This window comes from Thamnophis sirtalis, unplaced genomic scaffold, assembly GCF_051295495.1.
Source record: "Thamnophis sirtalis isolate CommonGarterSnake01/CBP01778 unplaced genomic scaffold, rThaSir2_p1.2 scaffold_1, whole genome shotgun sequence".
Lineage (NCBI taxonomy): Eukaryota > Metazoa > Chordata > Lepidosauria > Squamata > Natricidae > Thamnophis > Thamnophis sirtalis.
This window is the reverse complement of record NW_028261381.1, coordinates 25339406-25356755: the sequence shown is the minus strand read 5'-3', so window position 1 is coordinate 25356755 and position 17350 is coordinate 25339406. Positions and strand designations below refer to the sequence as shown.

Here is a 17350-nt window from a genome sequence, read left to right as displayed (position 1 = left end):
TGATTAATTTTTAATCATTTTCCAGCTACTAAAAATTTATTTAGCAAATAAAAATTTACCAAGTGAATTCAATTTGTTAAGCATATCCATTTAAAAAATGTTCTTTGGCGAACTGCCAACCCCAATTTCAATGCTTTTTATCTTTACACACACACACACACACACACACACACACACACATCATACGTACGTACATACGTACGTACGTACGTACATACATCCATACATCCATACATCCTTTGAATTCAAGGCCTGAAGCATAATTCACTTGCCAGAGTCTAGTTTCTAACCAGGTCCCAGGATGTCTCTGGAGTCCTGATTCTAATCCAATTAAGAAAAAGTCAGGAAATGATAAAATACTTTAGATTTATTCAGCAGCAGCATATTCCAGTTTTCTTTTTCTAATCACAGTACCTATCAAGGCAACAAAAACATAAAAACAGGGATAGCATTTCACTTTGAAAAATAATATATATTCAAAGAGCAGAAGTCTCATACATTATAAATTTATTAGCCTGGACTTCTACATTAATAGTTAGACCAGGAGTATAAAACAAAACAGCAGGTTAAACATTCTTGCGATGGCGCACAGATTTCCCACAAAGGGATGAAATGAGGCCTCCTAAAACAGTTCTTCAATCAAGTGTTTTGGATAGCCAGTTACTATCAATTTAATACAATGTGAAAGAGTTACACAGACTTCACTCTAGAATGGAATTATTTCACTGATAATCAGGAGGTTCTCCAATCGAAAGGCAAGCTTTTAATACAAAATAAAGTTTGTGCCATTTTGTTTTGCTTTATTCCTTTGAACAATTAGCTATCATCTTCTATATGATATAAAAAGAGAGCCTTTTTTTCCATATAAAACAGAGGAGAGATGCACAGTAACACCAGTGCATATTTAGCAGGGTCTGCCTATAAATATAGTTCCAAAAGTCTTGGCAATTCAGTAGATGTCACTATGCTCTCCTCTATATTATTTAGTATAATTATATTATATAGAGGATTTATCCCTAGTGATATGATTTCAGAATATTGACATCAACAACCTGATAATCTTTTAGAAATTTACAAATGTACAGCATATTTATAACATTACTTTCAGAGTGTCAGTGCAAAGATATACATATAGTACACTGTGATAATTACTCATAAAAATAGGCATTGGCGTGTGTAAAAAAAGAAAAAAGAAAAAGAAGAAAACAATGAGGCATGGTTTTGACACGTTTCCATCTAAGGCTAAAAATATTTCCTCACAGAAATATGAACCATTTTTCTTCCTTCTGTTTACAAAAAAAACCCCAGATGTGCAAATGGTTATGTCTAGAGATTCCCTAATTGAATCAGTTATACATTAGAATCCTCTTTGACTAGATTGACAGTGTCTTTAAACGAATCTTCAGTCGCTGAATAGGCTAACGGTGAGTCTCTTTTCAAAATAATCTTCTGAGGCAGTGATGGAGAGGAGGAAGGGGCACTTTCAGCTTCTCCTTGCTGTTCTTTCTCCATCTGAAATAGGATATAAAGAAATAGAGTAGAGCTATCAGTGTTTATTATGCCTCGTAATGTAGTCAGTCAGCCACACAATACTTGCTCGTGTTTGTGCAGCTATTGCATTCAATTTATTTTAATTTCTGCATGTAGAGATATTCAACCATTATTATTATTATTATTACTTCAATCTCTATAGTCGTAACTTAAATGTGATGTAAACGTTTTAGAGCATGAATGAAAAATGAATTTCTGCAGAAGGCACAAAATTTTGATTAAAATGTTGCAAACAAAGGCACTCTGTGTGGTGGGGGGAATGGGGTCAGTAGAAAGCTGAATATCAGAACTGATCGGAAGAATCTAGGCTGTCAAGGAGGTTACAGGAACATTGACATCTCTGTTCTCGTTAAGCAAAAGAATTTGCTGAATGTTACAAAACACCAATTATATAAAAAGCAGCTGGACAAAGCCCGAGATCTAACTTAACCAATACCAGGAAAGACTTTTGAGTCCTTAGATTACCACCAAAATTTTGACCTCTGGGAAAAAACCCTCATCATACAAAGCTCTATGACTAATTCTCTGTATTTATCAACAAAGAGCATCTTTAATAAATAATAATTTCTCTATTTTTGCCTGTGAGTCTCCTGATGACTACAGGGACAAAGTTTGTGAAGTTTTGATAATACAGTTCCCAATTAGGTAATCCAAAATGTCCTCTAACTTTTGCATCTTGTTACATTTTTAAATTAATTGATTTCACCAGAAACTTTCAGTAAAGAAAATGTATATTTGATAATTCATGTAATAACTGCAGCTAGGATTGTATTTGCACACAGTTGGAAAAATGAAGATATCCCTATGGATGAGAATGTGATTAGGAAAATATTAGAATGTGCAGAAATGAATAGGCTAATACTTGAAATTAAAGAGAGGGGACAATCTGATTATTATAATATATGGGAATTATTTTATCAATGGTTAGATAAGTGGAAAAAAGTGGAAAAAAGCAGAAGAGTGAAATAGAGAAAATGTTTTAGCAAACTTAAATAGGTTAATAAGAGGATTGTTATAGTATAAGGTATGGTATATATTAGTATTAAGTTAAGAATAGATAAAATAATAAATATGGCTGTAAATTGTAATTGTTATTGTATAAAAAAATATTCGCACAAAATATATGTACCCACTGCCTAATGGAAGATGATGTTTGAATTAAAATAAAATAAAATAATTTTAAAAAATCATGAAGTTTTCTAGGCAATATATTTGGAAGTGGTTTCCTATTGCTTTCTTCCTTGGTTGAGAAACAGTGACTGGTCCAAAATCACCCAGTTGCTTAATTCAGGATTACAACTCGTGTCTCCCTGCTCTTCTTGTAAGCCTTCGCTACAAGAACAAACTAGTTCTCCTTTCATACATTAGATAGAATTAAATCCCTGTGTTAGTCTCATGCTTGGACTATTCAATATTCTGCTCAATAATGCAGAACTGATTATTCTGCCCAATTTGGGGTCTGGGGAATGATATAGCCAACTAAATAAAACTGTAACATGGCTCTATGCATGGCAATTTTGGGCATAACAGCAGCTTTTATTTCCAGAATTAAATGTAACATGTCCCCCTGCTCTAACAGAGGGCAAGGCAAAAAAAAAAAAATAGAGAGAGAGAGAGAAATGTGTTCCTGGAATAGAAGGAAAATGACACCAATTCCTGGAGTCACCTTACGGAATTTCTCTCTCATTTTCTTCAACAACAACAACAACAACAACAACAACAACAGAGAAACTTGCAACATGGGAAGGAGAAAAAATATGGGGAAAAGAAAAAAACCTCTCCTTTTCTAATTTCACTTTTGTATACATTGCTCAATGCCATTTCTCATTATCAAGGATAGAATATTGTGAAGGATCAACAATTTAAAAATTAATATTGTTTTGCTAAATAGGAATTTGAAACTATAGGACCTTACCTCCGAATAGATGGGATTTTCAAAGTTAGTACTCTGTTTCATTTTTCTTTTAAAGAAGCTCCATTTTGATTCCTGAAATATTTTTTTTAAAAAAAATTGTGTGAAATTAATAATTGATTTGATAGCAATGAATCAGTAATTTGGACCCAATTCTTTAAAATTTCTTTTTTTGGAAGACAAGGAACTTATTCATTCTTATCCTTAGCTATTTTGAGTAAGATCAGGCTCGGTGAAACCCCCGAGGGCAAGAAAGGAGATAGGGAGAAATAATCAGACCAAAAAGATGCATGTATTTAAGAGATACCACCTTTGTTTCTCTAACAAATCACACCATGTATTGAAATGTTATTCATCCCTTGGAAAATATACATATTCTTGATATGGACATAGTAAGATACAAAATCTTTCATCTGGGGAAACTACTGGTAGTCCTTGACTTATGACCACAACTGAGCCCAAACATTCTGTTGTTAAGTGAGACATTTGTTAAGTGAGTTTTGCCCCATTTTATGACCTTTCTTGCCACAGTGGTTCAGTGAATCACCGCAGTTATTAAGTTAGTATCGCAGTTGTTAAGTGAATCTGGTTTCCCCATTGACTTGGCTTGTCAGAAGGTCGCAACAGTTGATCACTTAACTCCGGGACACACAACCATCATAAATATGAGTCAGTTGCCAAGGGTCTGAATTTTGATCGTGTGACCTTGGGATTGCTGCAATGGTTGTAAGTGTGAAAAACATGTCCTCAGCCGCTTTTTTCAGTGCCGCCATAAGTCCCTTCTCTCGTTCCACAACGCATCCCCCATTGTTCCCATCTGATTCTGCCACACCTTCTACCATCACTTTCTGTTACCTGGATTGTTTCTGTACTTGCAGAAGGCTGAGCTGCCTCAACTGATACAGGTGTAGCGTATACCGGATTCTCAAAGTTTTCGTTTCCTTCACTACTGGAAGTAGTTACCTATTGTCAAAGATAGGTTTGACAGGATTGAAGAACAGACCAACTATAGAATGCTTAAAAGGAAAGGGGACTGGGGAAATGACATGTAAATGGATACTAGGGTGGGGTAATTTTTTTTAAAAAATCCTCTTCTTACTTTTGATGGAGATGCTACAATCACATCATCAGTTCTGGTGTCTTTTGTAGCATACATAGGATTCTCAAATGTAATTGGCTGCTTCCCAGTTTCCAAAGCAAAGTTCTCATTCTGAAAACAATAGCCGTATAGATTAGTCAAAGGTTGACTAATTTGTAATTTTTTTTAATGCAACACATAATGAAATACACAGAAAAAGAAATACTGTGGGCAAGAGGAATGGAAATATTAATCTCACATGGATTAACCTTTCAGCTTTTTAAAAAAATGATAGATTCTTTTGGCATATATTCAGTGTAGCAGGCACGTTGCCATTATTAAATAAAATGAGGCAAGATTATTAAATCAAATCACTGCTCCTGAGTAACTGCAAGCTGACCATTCTATAAATCATTTGCCAGGAAAATAAATAAATGTTTTTCTTCCTCAGCCACAGACACATACTTGCTGGAGGAAGCAAAGTCTTATAAAAACAAATAATTGGAAATAAAAGAGCCAAAGCAATTTCATTTCAATAGGTACCTCACCAGACTTCAAAGTAATTGGCAAATGAACCAGAAATGTAAACCGGTTTATGTCTCATGGCAGAGAAAGGCTTATATTAGGTGTATAGAAATGGGCAAGGGAGTTCAATATTGTTTTATATTATTACCTTCTTTTCTGCTTAATGAGGAACCAACTAGCCAGGGGTATTAAACTCGATCCTGTCGTGAGCCATATCAGAAATTTGTTTGCCCTCATTGGGGGGGGGCGTGGCCTGGTCATTGCAGCCAATTAAGTGGGCGTGGCTGGGCTTCAACAGCCCACAGGCCTCATGTTTGACACATCTGAACTAGATGGTAAACAGCCCAGGGCGCACATCCAGCTTCTGCTGGACTTGGGAAACTAGATGCCCTATATTGGCAAGGAGATCAAAGATATCACTTAAAAATGAGCTCCCTTGATGAGCTGTCATGGTAACTGAAGCATTGTTAACAACTCTAATGAGGAAGACCAAAGAGGAATTAATATTGCCACTACCAAGACCAAACCCTTGTTTTGAAATTTGGCAGGACTGAGTAAGACTGATATTTCTTCTTTAAATAGCAAGGAAAGAAAAGTGGGAGACCACAAGGCATGAAGCCATATGCGTGTGATCAACATTTTGAATTGGCCTGGGTGCCCCTTGCATTGGAAAAACAGTACTGCAGCCTAAGGGCCTTTGAGTTTCTTTGGCTGATGGCAAAAATTACACATTTAGAATTTTGGGACACATTATAAGCACTCTCACAAAATGCTGCCATGGGGAATGGCCAACGGGAAAACATTTATTAGAAAGCGAGTTTTTATGGGGACTGAGATTAGTGGGTCTCACCTCCTAAAAGGCAAGATTTAAGAGAGCTTCATTTAAAGATGATGGGGAAAAAAATTGTCTTACCATTTGCATTGCTCTGTCAATAGAAGATTCAGCTCCAAAACCGGCTACGTTAATGTCCATTGACACATCTCCCCCAGGTCGGAAAGTTACTCCATTGCCATTTTCCGTGGATTTCACAAGACTACTTAAACTTCAAAGACAAATTTATTTTTTTCAGAGAAGGAAGACATTTTAATACATATATAATAGCAATAGCAGTTAGACTTATATACCGCTTCATAGGGCTTTCAGCCCTCTCTAAGCGGTTTACAGAGTCAGCATATTGCCCCCAACAACAATCCGGGTCCTCATTTTACCCACCTCGGAAGGATGGAAGGCTGAGTCAACCCTGAGCCGGTGAGATTTGAACAGCCGAACTGCAGAACTGCAGTCAGCTGAAGTAGCCTGCAGTGCTGCATTTAACCACTGCGCCACCTCGGCTCCTCAACAATATATAATATTGTTAACATATTGGATCATCTTTTGAAGCAGATACAGAAACAGTTGTCCATCAAATGCAACAATTAAAACTGGTATATTTCTTTTTAAAAGAACAGGCACCATATTCAAAAGCCTCCACTGAAGCCTTAGCTGAGATGATCTCTGCTTTCTCTGGATATAAAGAATGCCTGAATTAGCTGTATATAAAAGAAAATACTACTAAATATTTCTACTATTGTGCCTGACCAACTGCATATTGAACTGTTGGTAAAAAAAAAATAGGGCACATTCCTGGTGTATGGAATGATCATTATGGAAATGTTCCTTAGACAGGTCCTTGGTTTCCCTGAGGATATGCCATTTTCCGTGAATTTTACAAGGCTACTTAAACTTCAAAGATAAATTTATTTTTTAAGAGAAGGAAAACCATTTTAATACAAGTTTTAACATATATTGTTAATATATTATATCATTATATCATGTATTATATATTTAATACACTGTCCCTTCCATAAGCAAGGTTGAAAAGAATCAAGACAAATAAGACTGTGCTAGATTAAATAAATCAATAAAGGTAAAGGCTCCCCTCGCACATATGTGCTAGTCGTTTCTGACTCTAGGGGGCGATGCTCATCTCCTTTTCAAAGCCGAAGAGCCAGCGCTGTGCGAAGACGTCTCAGTGGTCATGTGGCCAGCATGACTAAATGCCAAAGGTGCACAGAGCGCTGTTCCCTTCCCACCAAGGTGGTTCCTATTTTTCTACTTGCATTTTTACGTGCTTTCAAACTGCTAGGTTGGCAGTCAATTTTTGATGAAGATTTCAGTTAGAGCAATTCAAGCAACCATCTCTTAAGCAAGAGTATGTGTTGTGAGTTTATGGTTCACAAAAGAAAAGACCAGAACTCGCAGTAGAGTGCACTCTCCTTTGCTACAAGAGTGGGGAACAAGTCACTCTCTGGATTTTCTTGGATTACGACCTTCATCCCCTCCCCTCACCATTGGTCACAAAGTTGTCAATCACAACTGTGGGATTCCCTGTTATCCACCCTTACTTTAGAAGAACAGCTAATTTCAACTCATATATACTTTGGCCTGAATATTGTGGGGCTTTCTTTTCAATTAGTATGTACTGGATTGCATCGCAAAGCATTTGAAAGGGAGGGAGGGAGAGAGAGAGAGACAGAGACAGAGAGACAGAGAGACAGAGAGATAGAGACAGAGAGACACAGAGAGAGAGAGAGAGAGAGACGCAGAGAAACAGAGACAGACAGACAGAGACAGACAGACAGACAGAGACAGACAGGGAGGGAGAGAAAAAGTGTGTGTGTGTGTCTGTGTCTGTGTGTCTGTGTGTTCAACAAAGCATGAAAGCTTTTCTTGCTGACCAAAGAGATCATCATGAGCCACGCTTAATCCTACCAAAATCCCACGGGCTTTCCCATGAGACCAGATCCATCTGGTCATGCTGAACAATACCTACCTCGGAAGTTTGGGAAGGGCAGGTAGCAGGGATCCTGTCCTTCTGTAATTGAAAAAGGCACCCACGCCCAGCGCGCCAATGATGATGATCAGAACAACCGTCAATAAGGCAGCCACCGCGGCTATTAGGGGGGGAGAAAAGCATACGTGAATAACAGGGAAGCTGCAGCTGAAACTCAGAGTTGCTTCAGAAGCTACTTAGAAACTTATTTAAAAGGTTTCGGGCCACTGAGTGATGGCTTAGTGGGAAAATGTATTTTAAAGCTTACTTGTCCCAGGAGGAATTCCTCTTGAAAGGCCCACTTCGCAGTAATTTCCAGTGTAGCCCGAGGAGCACCTGGTAAATGAAAGCAAGATGCTTAACTGGAACTGACAGTAGAAAAGTTGGTTGTATTTATTAACAATCCTAGGAATATATATATATATATATATATAAAGATGGTGTGATTTTTTTCTTTTAAAAAGCAATATCTTGGTAATTATACGTTGGAAGTACAGAGCCACAAACGCAGACATCGAGCCACAAAACAGCTTGCTATTTCTTTGGAAATGAGCATGTTGGAATGCTGAGTCACAATTGATGGCATTTGGGTTAAAAAAGTAATAATAAAGGGGATTTGATTTCAATAGAGCCCCAGTGCCCCCTGCAGGTTCTGCTGAATGTAAAAATGCTTTGATTGTCTAGGTTTTCTTTGCATCTGAGTAAATTGCTTTTAGCTCTTCTGGGTTTTGTTATTTTTAAATCATTGGATTACCAATCCCCATATTTGGAAACTCTTCTTGATTTGTGATAGGACCTGCCAATTAATCACTCCAGATGCTTTTAAGAATGATGTATTTAAAAATGCAACAGATGAACGGAAGTTCCATTGAGGTGGGCTGTCCCTTCCTGAGCAATAATATTTCACCGTCCTTAGCTAAAATGGATTAATCTTGATACGCTAAGCAAGGTTGGACCTGGTTAATACTTGGATGGGAGATCAACAGGAAATTCCAAGGATGTGGAACTAGGCTTGGCTCCATGAAGGTGGCAATGGCAAAACTAACTTTTCAGAAAACAAGGCAGATATATGTTTGTGAAATCACTGAGTGGACTTGAAAGAGACTTTGCTTTGATTTATATCATTTTATCAGGATGTGGAATGGGTGCATATTAGAATGCATCCATGCTAAATATATTTAAGAACAATCTCTTTCCTATTTTACTATGCAAATATTTTAGATACAGAAAGTGTTCTATTGTCCTCCTAATTTAAAGTGGCACAAACCTATAAAGGGACATAGCAGCATGAGGCTTCTGTTATTAAGGACTGATTTTAAAACACCGGCATAAAAAATGCAGTGGCCAAGCTTTTCAGGCAGCGTGTGATCAGGCAGTGTGTGAATAAGAATGCAGGCACAAAGCTTTTTCCATGAGACTGGGGCCTAGCCTCTCAGAAGGGCATCTTAAGGAAGATTTTTATGTTTACGTTTTATGAGATCCCCTTCAAAATGCCACTGGTCACACATCAGTTGCAGATGCAGCTGGTGTACATAAACTATTTAAATGCTTTCCTTTTCTTGACAGTTCTTTTAGACATTCAGTGCGTCAAAGGACCGTAACACATTTATATAGCTCGCAACAATAAAAATAGCAGCCAAACAACAAAATACAAAGAATCGAGTGAGTACAAAAATAGAAGAATAAGTACAAAATCATCACAAGCAGTGCAAACAACAAAGCAAAACAGAGACCATCTGCCACCTCTGACCACCATTTTCCTCTTACTATCTGGCTACTTCTGATTTTGTTTTTCCTAAAACTACAATGCTGCATTTAGGTCTTCTGCTTTCGCCTTGCTATATATACGGTAGTTTGGAGTGACAGAGGCCATGGGCAACATGAAGTTTGGAGAATGTCTCTGAAATTAGAATGTGCAATTAGCCAAATCAGGCAAAGAATATCAAACTCACCAGGCCTACCATGTGTGATTGCTAGGGGCACACAGATAGCCCAAAGCCCCTAAATTGTGTATCCTAGCAACTTCTGCCACCAAAGAAAAAACTGATGCTCAGTTTCCAAAGATCTTCTCTTGGCCTCCCTTGGAAGAAGGAACATCCTCTTTTCTCTCTTTCATTAAGAGGTCCACATGTCAGTCACTCTGCCTTTTCCCAGTGTGAGCGCTTTAGACAACCCACCATACCCCGCTCTTGTTTGATCTGAATTATGAAGGACGCCCTTTCCTCCTCAAGAAGCTCAGGTTATGGAAGATTACTAGCAGAGGTTTGCTTTTTGATGAGCAAGAAAAGCAACACTGCAGGATCTATTTAGGGATCACAGCTACTATCTCTGAGCCAGGAAAAGTTTACGGGAAATTCTGCAATCACCCCATTTCTATAGAATATTGTAATAAATATTAAAATATTCATGACTGGGAGAGACATGGGAACAAGGTCAGCCAATGAATAGGCACAGCAACTAAATCAGCCAATGCAGCTTAAACAGATCTGAGTCTGGGCAGAGAATTGAAACAGAAACTTAAGAAAACAGTCTGCTGCTCTGTGAAGTAAACTAGCAGTCTGTCTGGGCTTTCTGCTAAAATGAAGCTAACTGCTTGTGTTTGCCTGCAACTCTCCTGCCTTGTGTTTACTTGGAAGAACCACCTATTGGTATTGTACATTTATTCATCCATTCTTTTGTATATAAAGAAATTAATGAACCCAGCTGAATCAGTTATCTGTGTGTGCTTTCTGGATTTGAATTTATGCAACAACTCTGACATAATATTATCTAGTTAGTGGTGTGAAGAGGAAGAGGAGTATAAGGAGGATGAGAAATTGTGTTTTTAACTGGGCCTTTCACATTAAAATGCTTCTACAAATAGTCCTTGACTTACAACAGTTCATTTAGTGAACATTCATAGTTACAACAGCACAGAAAAAAGTGACTTGCAACCATTTTTCACATTTACGACTCTTGCAGCATCTGCGTGGTCACGTGATCAAAATTCATATGCTTAGCAACTGGTTTTTATTTAATATGGTTGCAGTGTTCTGGGGTCACCCAATCCCCTTTTATGACCTTCTGACAAGCAAAGGCAATGGGGAAGCCAGTCTCGCTTAACAATTGTGCTACTGGCTTAACAACTGTAGTGATTCACTTAACAACTCTGCCGAGAATTCATTATAATTCTTGTATTATTTCTTAATTGTCTCTTGGGTAGGAATCCGTTTTGATCCAAACGAATCATTTTGTTTAGTATTTTTTTAAAGTCTTTAACTCTGGCAAGAAAATGGGGCAAAGTTCAGTTCACAACTGTCTTGCTTAGCAACAAAAATTTGGGGATCAAATTGTGGTCATATGTCAAGGATTATCTATAATTCTTGTTGCTCCTTGCATTTTGTCTCTGAACTACTCTCTGGGAAAAAAAGGCATTTATGTAAGAAACAAGAGCTTCCTCCTGGGCTACAGAGCCAAGGTGGCGCAGTGGTTAAATGCAGCACTGCAGGCTACTGCTAGATCAGCAGGTCAGCGGTTCAAATCTCACTGGCTCAGGGTTGACTCAGCCTTCCATCCTTCCGAGGTGGGTAAAATGAGGACCCAGATTGTTGGGGGCAATATGCTGACTCTCTGTAAACCGCTTAGAGAGGCCTGAAAGGCCTATGAAGCGGTATATAAGTCTACTGCTATTGCTATATTGCTATAAAGCCTACCATGAATTTTTGCAGCATTTGTATATAGGAGCATCTATCAGAGCTTACTGTCTACATCAGAATGAGCACACCTTACAGCATTGTGTGACCCGTGGTGGTTAGAATGCAGTATTGCAGGCTACTTCTACTGCCTGCCAGCTGCCATCAATTCAAGTCTCAATGGCTCAAGGTTGACTCAGCCTTCCATCCTTCCAAGGTGGGTAAAATGAGGACCCAGATTGTTGGGGGCAATAGGCTGAGTCTGTAAACCACTTAGAGAGGGCTGTAAAAGCACTGTGAAGTGATATATATAGTAAGTCTAAATGCTATTGCTATTGTGCCCTAAAAACTCCAGTGCTTTGGGTCATACATGCAGTGCCACAATGCATGTCCAAAAGAAGTCATGCTTGCATCATAATATCACAACACTGCTTTCATCGTTCTGCCTCTCCCTGCCCATCACACAGACAATGGCAGTCGCGTATGCTATTTGTTAAGTCTTTCTTGTAAAGACATACTTGCATTTAGGAAGCTCGCTTTCATCCAAATAGCATGTTCCGCCATACATACACCTGCAGGCTGGTGGCATTGTTGGTGGAGATTCAATAGCTATGAAAAATGAAAGACATGCATTATATGTCTATGGAGATTCTCAGTCATCCAGGTCATGGTGATCCCAAAGGTGCTTTTTTTCAAGAGGCAACTGCACTTTTTGGTTTTTCTTTGAAGACGTTTTGCTTCTCATCCAAGGAGCTTCTTGAGCTCTGACTGATACGTATACGATGTCATCTATCTCCAGTCTACAACACAGGCTTTTCACCAGTTCCAAGAAGGCTCCACACCCATTTGCACCACTCAGGTGACCCTGTTGACACAGATAAACCTCCAGCTGGCCTTAAGACTCGCTAAAAGAATGTAAATGTCCAGCTGCCTGCAAGGAATATAAATCCTTCCATTTCCCACCGTCCAGCCAGAGCTGAAGAAACTTCTTGGATGAGAAGAGAAACATCTTCAATGAAAAACCAGAAAGTCCAGTTTTCTCTTGAAAAAGCACATTTGGGACGACATGCATTATACCAATCCTGCAAACCATATGATCTATCCACTGCCAATAACTCTGAAGAATCAGGATTTTTTTTGTGTGCCTAATACAAGATTCTATTTTCTCTTCATGATGATTATATGCCACTTTCTCTTCTGTAAGGTTCAGAAAGTTAAACAATATCTTACAAAAAACCATATTTCTACCTTGCTACATGCCTATCAATAAAATATAATAACAAAACAGCAATATTTGAGGTCAGTCAACAGTGAAACTAACCAACAAATAGCCACTCTTTTCTTCAGCTGGTGAAAATAGCAGACCCAAGGGATGTATCTTCAAACTGCTTCTATTGGTAGAAAGGCTTGTGTGTAAAAAAGTGATTTCTGCCAATCTCCCTTCCCTTGGCTATCCCCAGCTTCGCTTCCCTAAAATGTCCCTCATCTTTTCAGAGCATATTTACAATGTGCTGGGGAGACAAACTATACTTCTTTCATTCTGACAATAAAAGACTGCCATGTTTAATTCCAATTTGTTTAAAAGAAGACTTACTTCAAGAACATCTTCCGCCAGCATACAAATAAAATAGATTAGTTAGTCATCAAAATTAAATAAACTATTTGATCACTGCTATGGGTAAAGGTTTTCTTTTGAAGAATTACTTTTCTGATACTTGTACACAAAAATGCAACAATTGGTGCTACGTATCAATCAGAAGACACCATGGAAATACTTAAAGGCATTTTATAGCACATGATAGAAAGTGATTAAAATGAGAAGTGAAATGTTCTCCAGATTTCATGAGAAATATCCTCATAACTCTAAATACACAATTGTGCACAATGGAAACATACACATTGCATTATTAATATAGCAGTGTCTTGGCTAACTTCAGATTTATGAGAAGGCATATACTCTGAGAATATACACACCAAGGAATGGAGGCAGAAGTAACTGGAAGAAATACATGTGGCTGTTTTAGTTAGAAGCACCACAAAGTTAGTAGTGAATAGTTCTTTGTTTGCTAGGAGGCCACATTTAATATCTCTTGAGAAGGCAAGATCTCACTGAGCAGCTTCTAAGAAAAACGAGTAGACTGAAGCCCAAATATGTGAGAACACTTCCATTATTGTTACTATTTGGATAAGGGTGAAGGTAGAATACCTTCTTTTTTCTTAAAATCTATGTCCCAAACATTTTAGGGATTATATGTTCCTCATCTAGAATGGTAGAAAACTGCACTGCCATTATGTAATGTATATTTTGGAAGGTACAGTGTAAGGTCGTGATCGGGAACCTATGGCATGTGTGCCACAGGTGGCACGAGGAGCCATGTTTGCCGTCATGGTAGCCCCTGGCAGCCCTCAGCTGCAGCACACATGTGCGCACTGGCCAGCTGATTTTCGGCCTTCTGGAGGGCTGGGGGAGGCCATTTTCACTCTCCCCGGGCTTCCTCCCCTCCGGGGCCTGGGGAGGGTGAAAATTCCCCCATACACCTGTGGGGGTCTCTTGCGCATGCGTAGATGGGTGGGCACGCATGTGTGATAGTGCACGCGCACACAGTTTTGGCACACCTTTAGAAAACGTTTAGCCATCATTGGTATAAGGCATCATCATATTTCTGAAAGTTCCCTGTGGGGGGAAATGGTTCTAAATAAAAAATTGTTGCAATGGAAAATATTTGGACTAATAATTTTCTATCCCATCTCCTGGCTTTTTGACTGTAGAGAGTTCCTTATTTGAAGGTATAGCCTAAGATGCAATTTCCTTGTTCTTGAAACCAAACTACTGTTTACTCATTACCTTGGTTCTCTATGTGCATCAGATTTTACTCAGTTACACTCTTGTCTCTTTTGAAACAGGATCATGTCCGGTAACTCTCCTTACCTGCGTCACATTCTTCTGAGCTGCCTTCCACAAAACTAGCCCCTTGTGGACAAGCACAGGTATATCCCCCAGGTCTCAGCAAGCAGAGGTGGCTGCAGACATCTTTGCACGGATTGGATACTGCAGAGACAATAGAAGAGGCATCAGAACGTAGGACTCAATATGCCAATCCAATTGGAAACATGGGAGCAGCAAGATAAGCTCAGAACAGGCACAATGCTCCTTGGCCTCCTGAATTTGGTTCAGAAATGTTCCTTGGCATTGTATTCCCTTTCTCCTTTTCTTTTTCTCCCTGGTTCTTTTCTCCTTCCTTTTCAGTTTTAGAGATTATTAAGTTTGTATTACTTCTGCATTGGTGTTTTCACTATTTTAACCCAAGGTGCCCCTGACTGAGGAGAAAGAAAAACAACTTTGCTAAGTATCATTGTTAAAAATACCGCCCCAGACAAATGTCAAGTTTCTGGAAAATGACAAAACCCAAAGCTTCCCATTGGGACAAAGCTTTAAAAAAAAGATGAAAAGTGAAAGAAGCAGACATTCATGTCAAATATTCCTAAATTAGACATGTGAGCATCATCATGTCTACACTAAATTACATTAGTTACATTAATTACATTAGTTACATTAATTGGCATTAGTCATGAACATGAGAAGAGCAGCAATATTAAATTGAAGTAAAAGTAATTAAAATATTAAATGAAATATAAATAAACGGTGGGACACAATACAATTTGCCATAATCTGTCTTTCAATTTCTATAAATTTTCATTTCAGCAAAATATGATTCTATTCTTCTGTTATATTCTTAATATTCTTGAAAATTCATTCAAATTTCTTTTGGTTTTGATCTTATTGTGCAGCTGAAAGTAATGAAATGTTCTGAAGCTGCCGGTTTTGTTTTCTGTTATACAAATTTCCATTCTTCTGAAACCTTCCTACCTGCCTATTCTTCTCAGGGTTAAAAGAAGCCTGAGAGAAGGTCAGGCTTGATGACCTCATTTGGTGGAAGTATGAGCAGCCTAAAAAGTTGTTGAATGAAAAGGTCATTCAGATACACTTCTGTCTGTCGTCCACCTTGTTATCAGTAACTACAAAAATGTCTAATTTGAGTCGACCCATGCAAATTTTCCCCATATTCTCTTCTTGAATAGAAATTTTGAGAGGAGAGTAGAAAAGTGGCTATAGATTTAGTCCTTCTTTCCTTCCTCCCTCCCTGACTTATAGGAGCTCTGACAGAAAACTATTCCTCTTCTTGAAAAGATAGAGGCAAATGCTGAAGGGGATTTGGGAACTGGATATATTCAACCTTTGAGGGGTGATTCAAATTGTTAAATTTTAGAACTGACAGAGGGGCAAAGAGAGATAAAGGGAACTGATCATGTTGGTCTAACATGGCTCATTTGATCATGGAAAGCTTTGCTAGATGCTGCAGCCCTTAATACAATATTTCCTTGGAGACGCTGGGAGAAGTTTGAAGGGGAAAAAAGACTCTGTGTAGGGCGGGGGGGGGGGCACCCTCTAATATTTATTCCACAGGATGGAAAAGAAATGCCTGTCTCTGAAAACTATCACTGATCCTATTGTTCACAGCAAAGCCTGTAGATGGAGAGAGATTGATAGGCGCAAGAAACAAAAATTTGACATCACCTTGCTTGAACTTGTAATTAGGTCCATAGCTTCCCGAGCAGTTGTGAGATTCATTTTTTTTAATTATTGGTTCTTTGGGTGTGGCTTTGTGGGCATGGCTTGGTTTTGTCGGCATGTCTTTGTGGGTGTGGCAGGGGAAGGATATGTAAATTTTCCATTCCCACCCAACTCCAGGGGAAGGTTATGCCAAATACCCATTTCCTCCGGATCAACTGGGACTCAGGAGGGAGAGAGTAGATGGGGACAATCAGAGATGGTATATACTGGTTCTCCGAACTACTCAAAATATCTGCTACCGGTTCTCCAGAACTGGTCAGAACCTGCTGAATACCACGTCTCTTCCTGAGACTTGGAAAGAGAGCTAGGAGAGGTCAAGTTTTTGTTCTGTCAAGTGTTTCCTCCTACCCTTTTAATACATTTCAAAGAGAACTATGCACGGTGATGTCAGACTCTAGAGTCTCTAAGCCACAGTGTCCATACTGTACACTGTGTAAAGTCGGTTAGTCATGGCAAACCACAATTATAAAAATGAATTGAAGAATCCAGTTAATATCGCTGACGGCCTCCACCAACTCCAGTTTCAAGCTGTCATTGATATCAAACACGGAGAGATTTGCTCATTAGCAAATGATGATTCATTTCTTCAAGTGTATATCATATTTATTTGGGTATAACAACAATTCATACATCAATGAGAGGTCATTACCTGACTGGTTGCATCTGTGTTGGTGATAGATCCGGACTTGAGTGAGCCATGGGTTTATGGTCAACAGTTTGACTTTTTCTCCATTTCCAAACTTGTCTTTTTTCCAGACTTCTCCTCTTTCTTTCGATGTCCAATACAGATGGCCTTCGAACACATCAAGGCTAAACGGGTTGCTGACTTTGGGGTTAAGTAAAAGAGAGAAGTTAACAGCAAAGACCAGCAACACTGTTATTCTAGGTATTATTGCAGAAACAATGGCATTGTTCTTTTAGCATTTCTCTGTGCATTTGCATTAGTGGATATTAACAGATTCTGGAAATCGAAGTATCTCAAATCTTTTCTTCTCAAGAGACCTAAAAGCTTGTTTAAATACATGTTAGAGTTTTCTTCTTAAACCATCTCTGCTTAAGATGGAGTTAATGGAGATAATATACTACTCATGCTGACTTTGCTATGTGAAATTAATGAACGATTCTATTAATCGTTAGAACGTTGTCTGCTTCTGCCATTAGTCACTT

The 17350-nt window shown here is 38.5% G+C and overlaps 1 protein-coding gene across 1 annotated transcript in view; it reads right to left on the bottom strand.

The window, feature by feature from the left end:
* Positions 1-349: 349 nt before the first annotated feature.
* Positions 350-17350, bottom strand: part of LRP2 (LDL receptor related protein 2) — a 156741-nt gene continuing 139740 nt past the window's right edge. The window contains exons 70-79 of the mRNA XM_087709396.1: positions 16833-17009; positions 14480-14599; positions 12069-12159; positions 8148-8215; positions 7880-8000; positions 5980-6109; positions 4563-4673; positions 4319-4426; positions 3467-3538; positions 350-1512 (exon numbers count right to left, since the gene is read on the bottom strand). Coding sequence (XP_087565522.1) covers positions 1351-1512; positions 3467-3538; positions 4319-4426; positions 4563-4673; positions 5980-6109; positions 7880-8000; positions 8148-8215; positions 12069-12159; positions 14480-14599; positions 16833-17009 — 1160 coding nt within the window. The 3' untranslated portion in view covers positions 350-1350. The remainder of the gene's footprint in view (positions 1513-3466; positions 3539-4318; positions 4427-4562; positions 4674-5979; positions 6110-7879; positions 8001-8147; positions 8216-12068; positions 12160-14479; positions 14600-16832; positions 17010-17350) is intronic.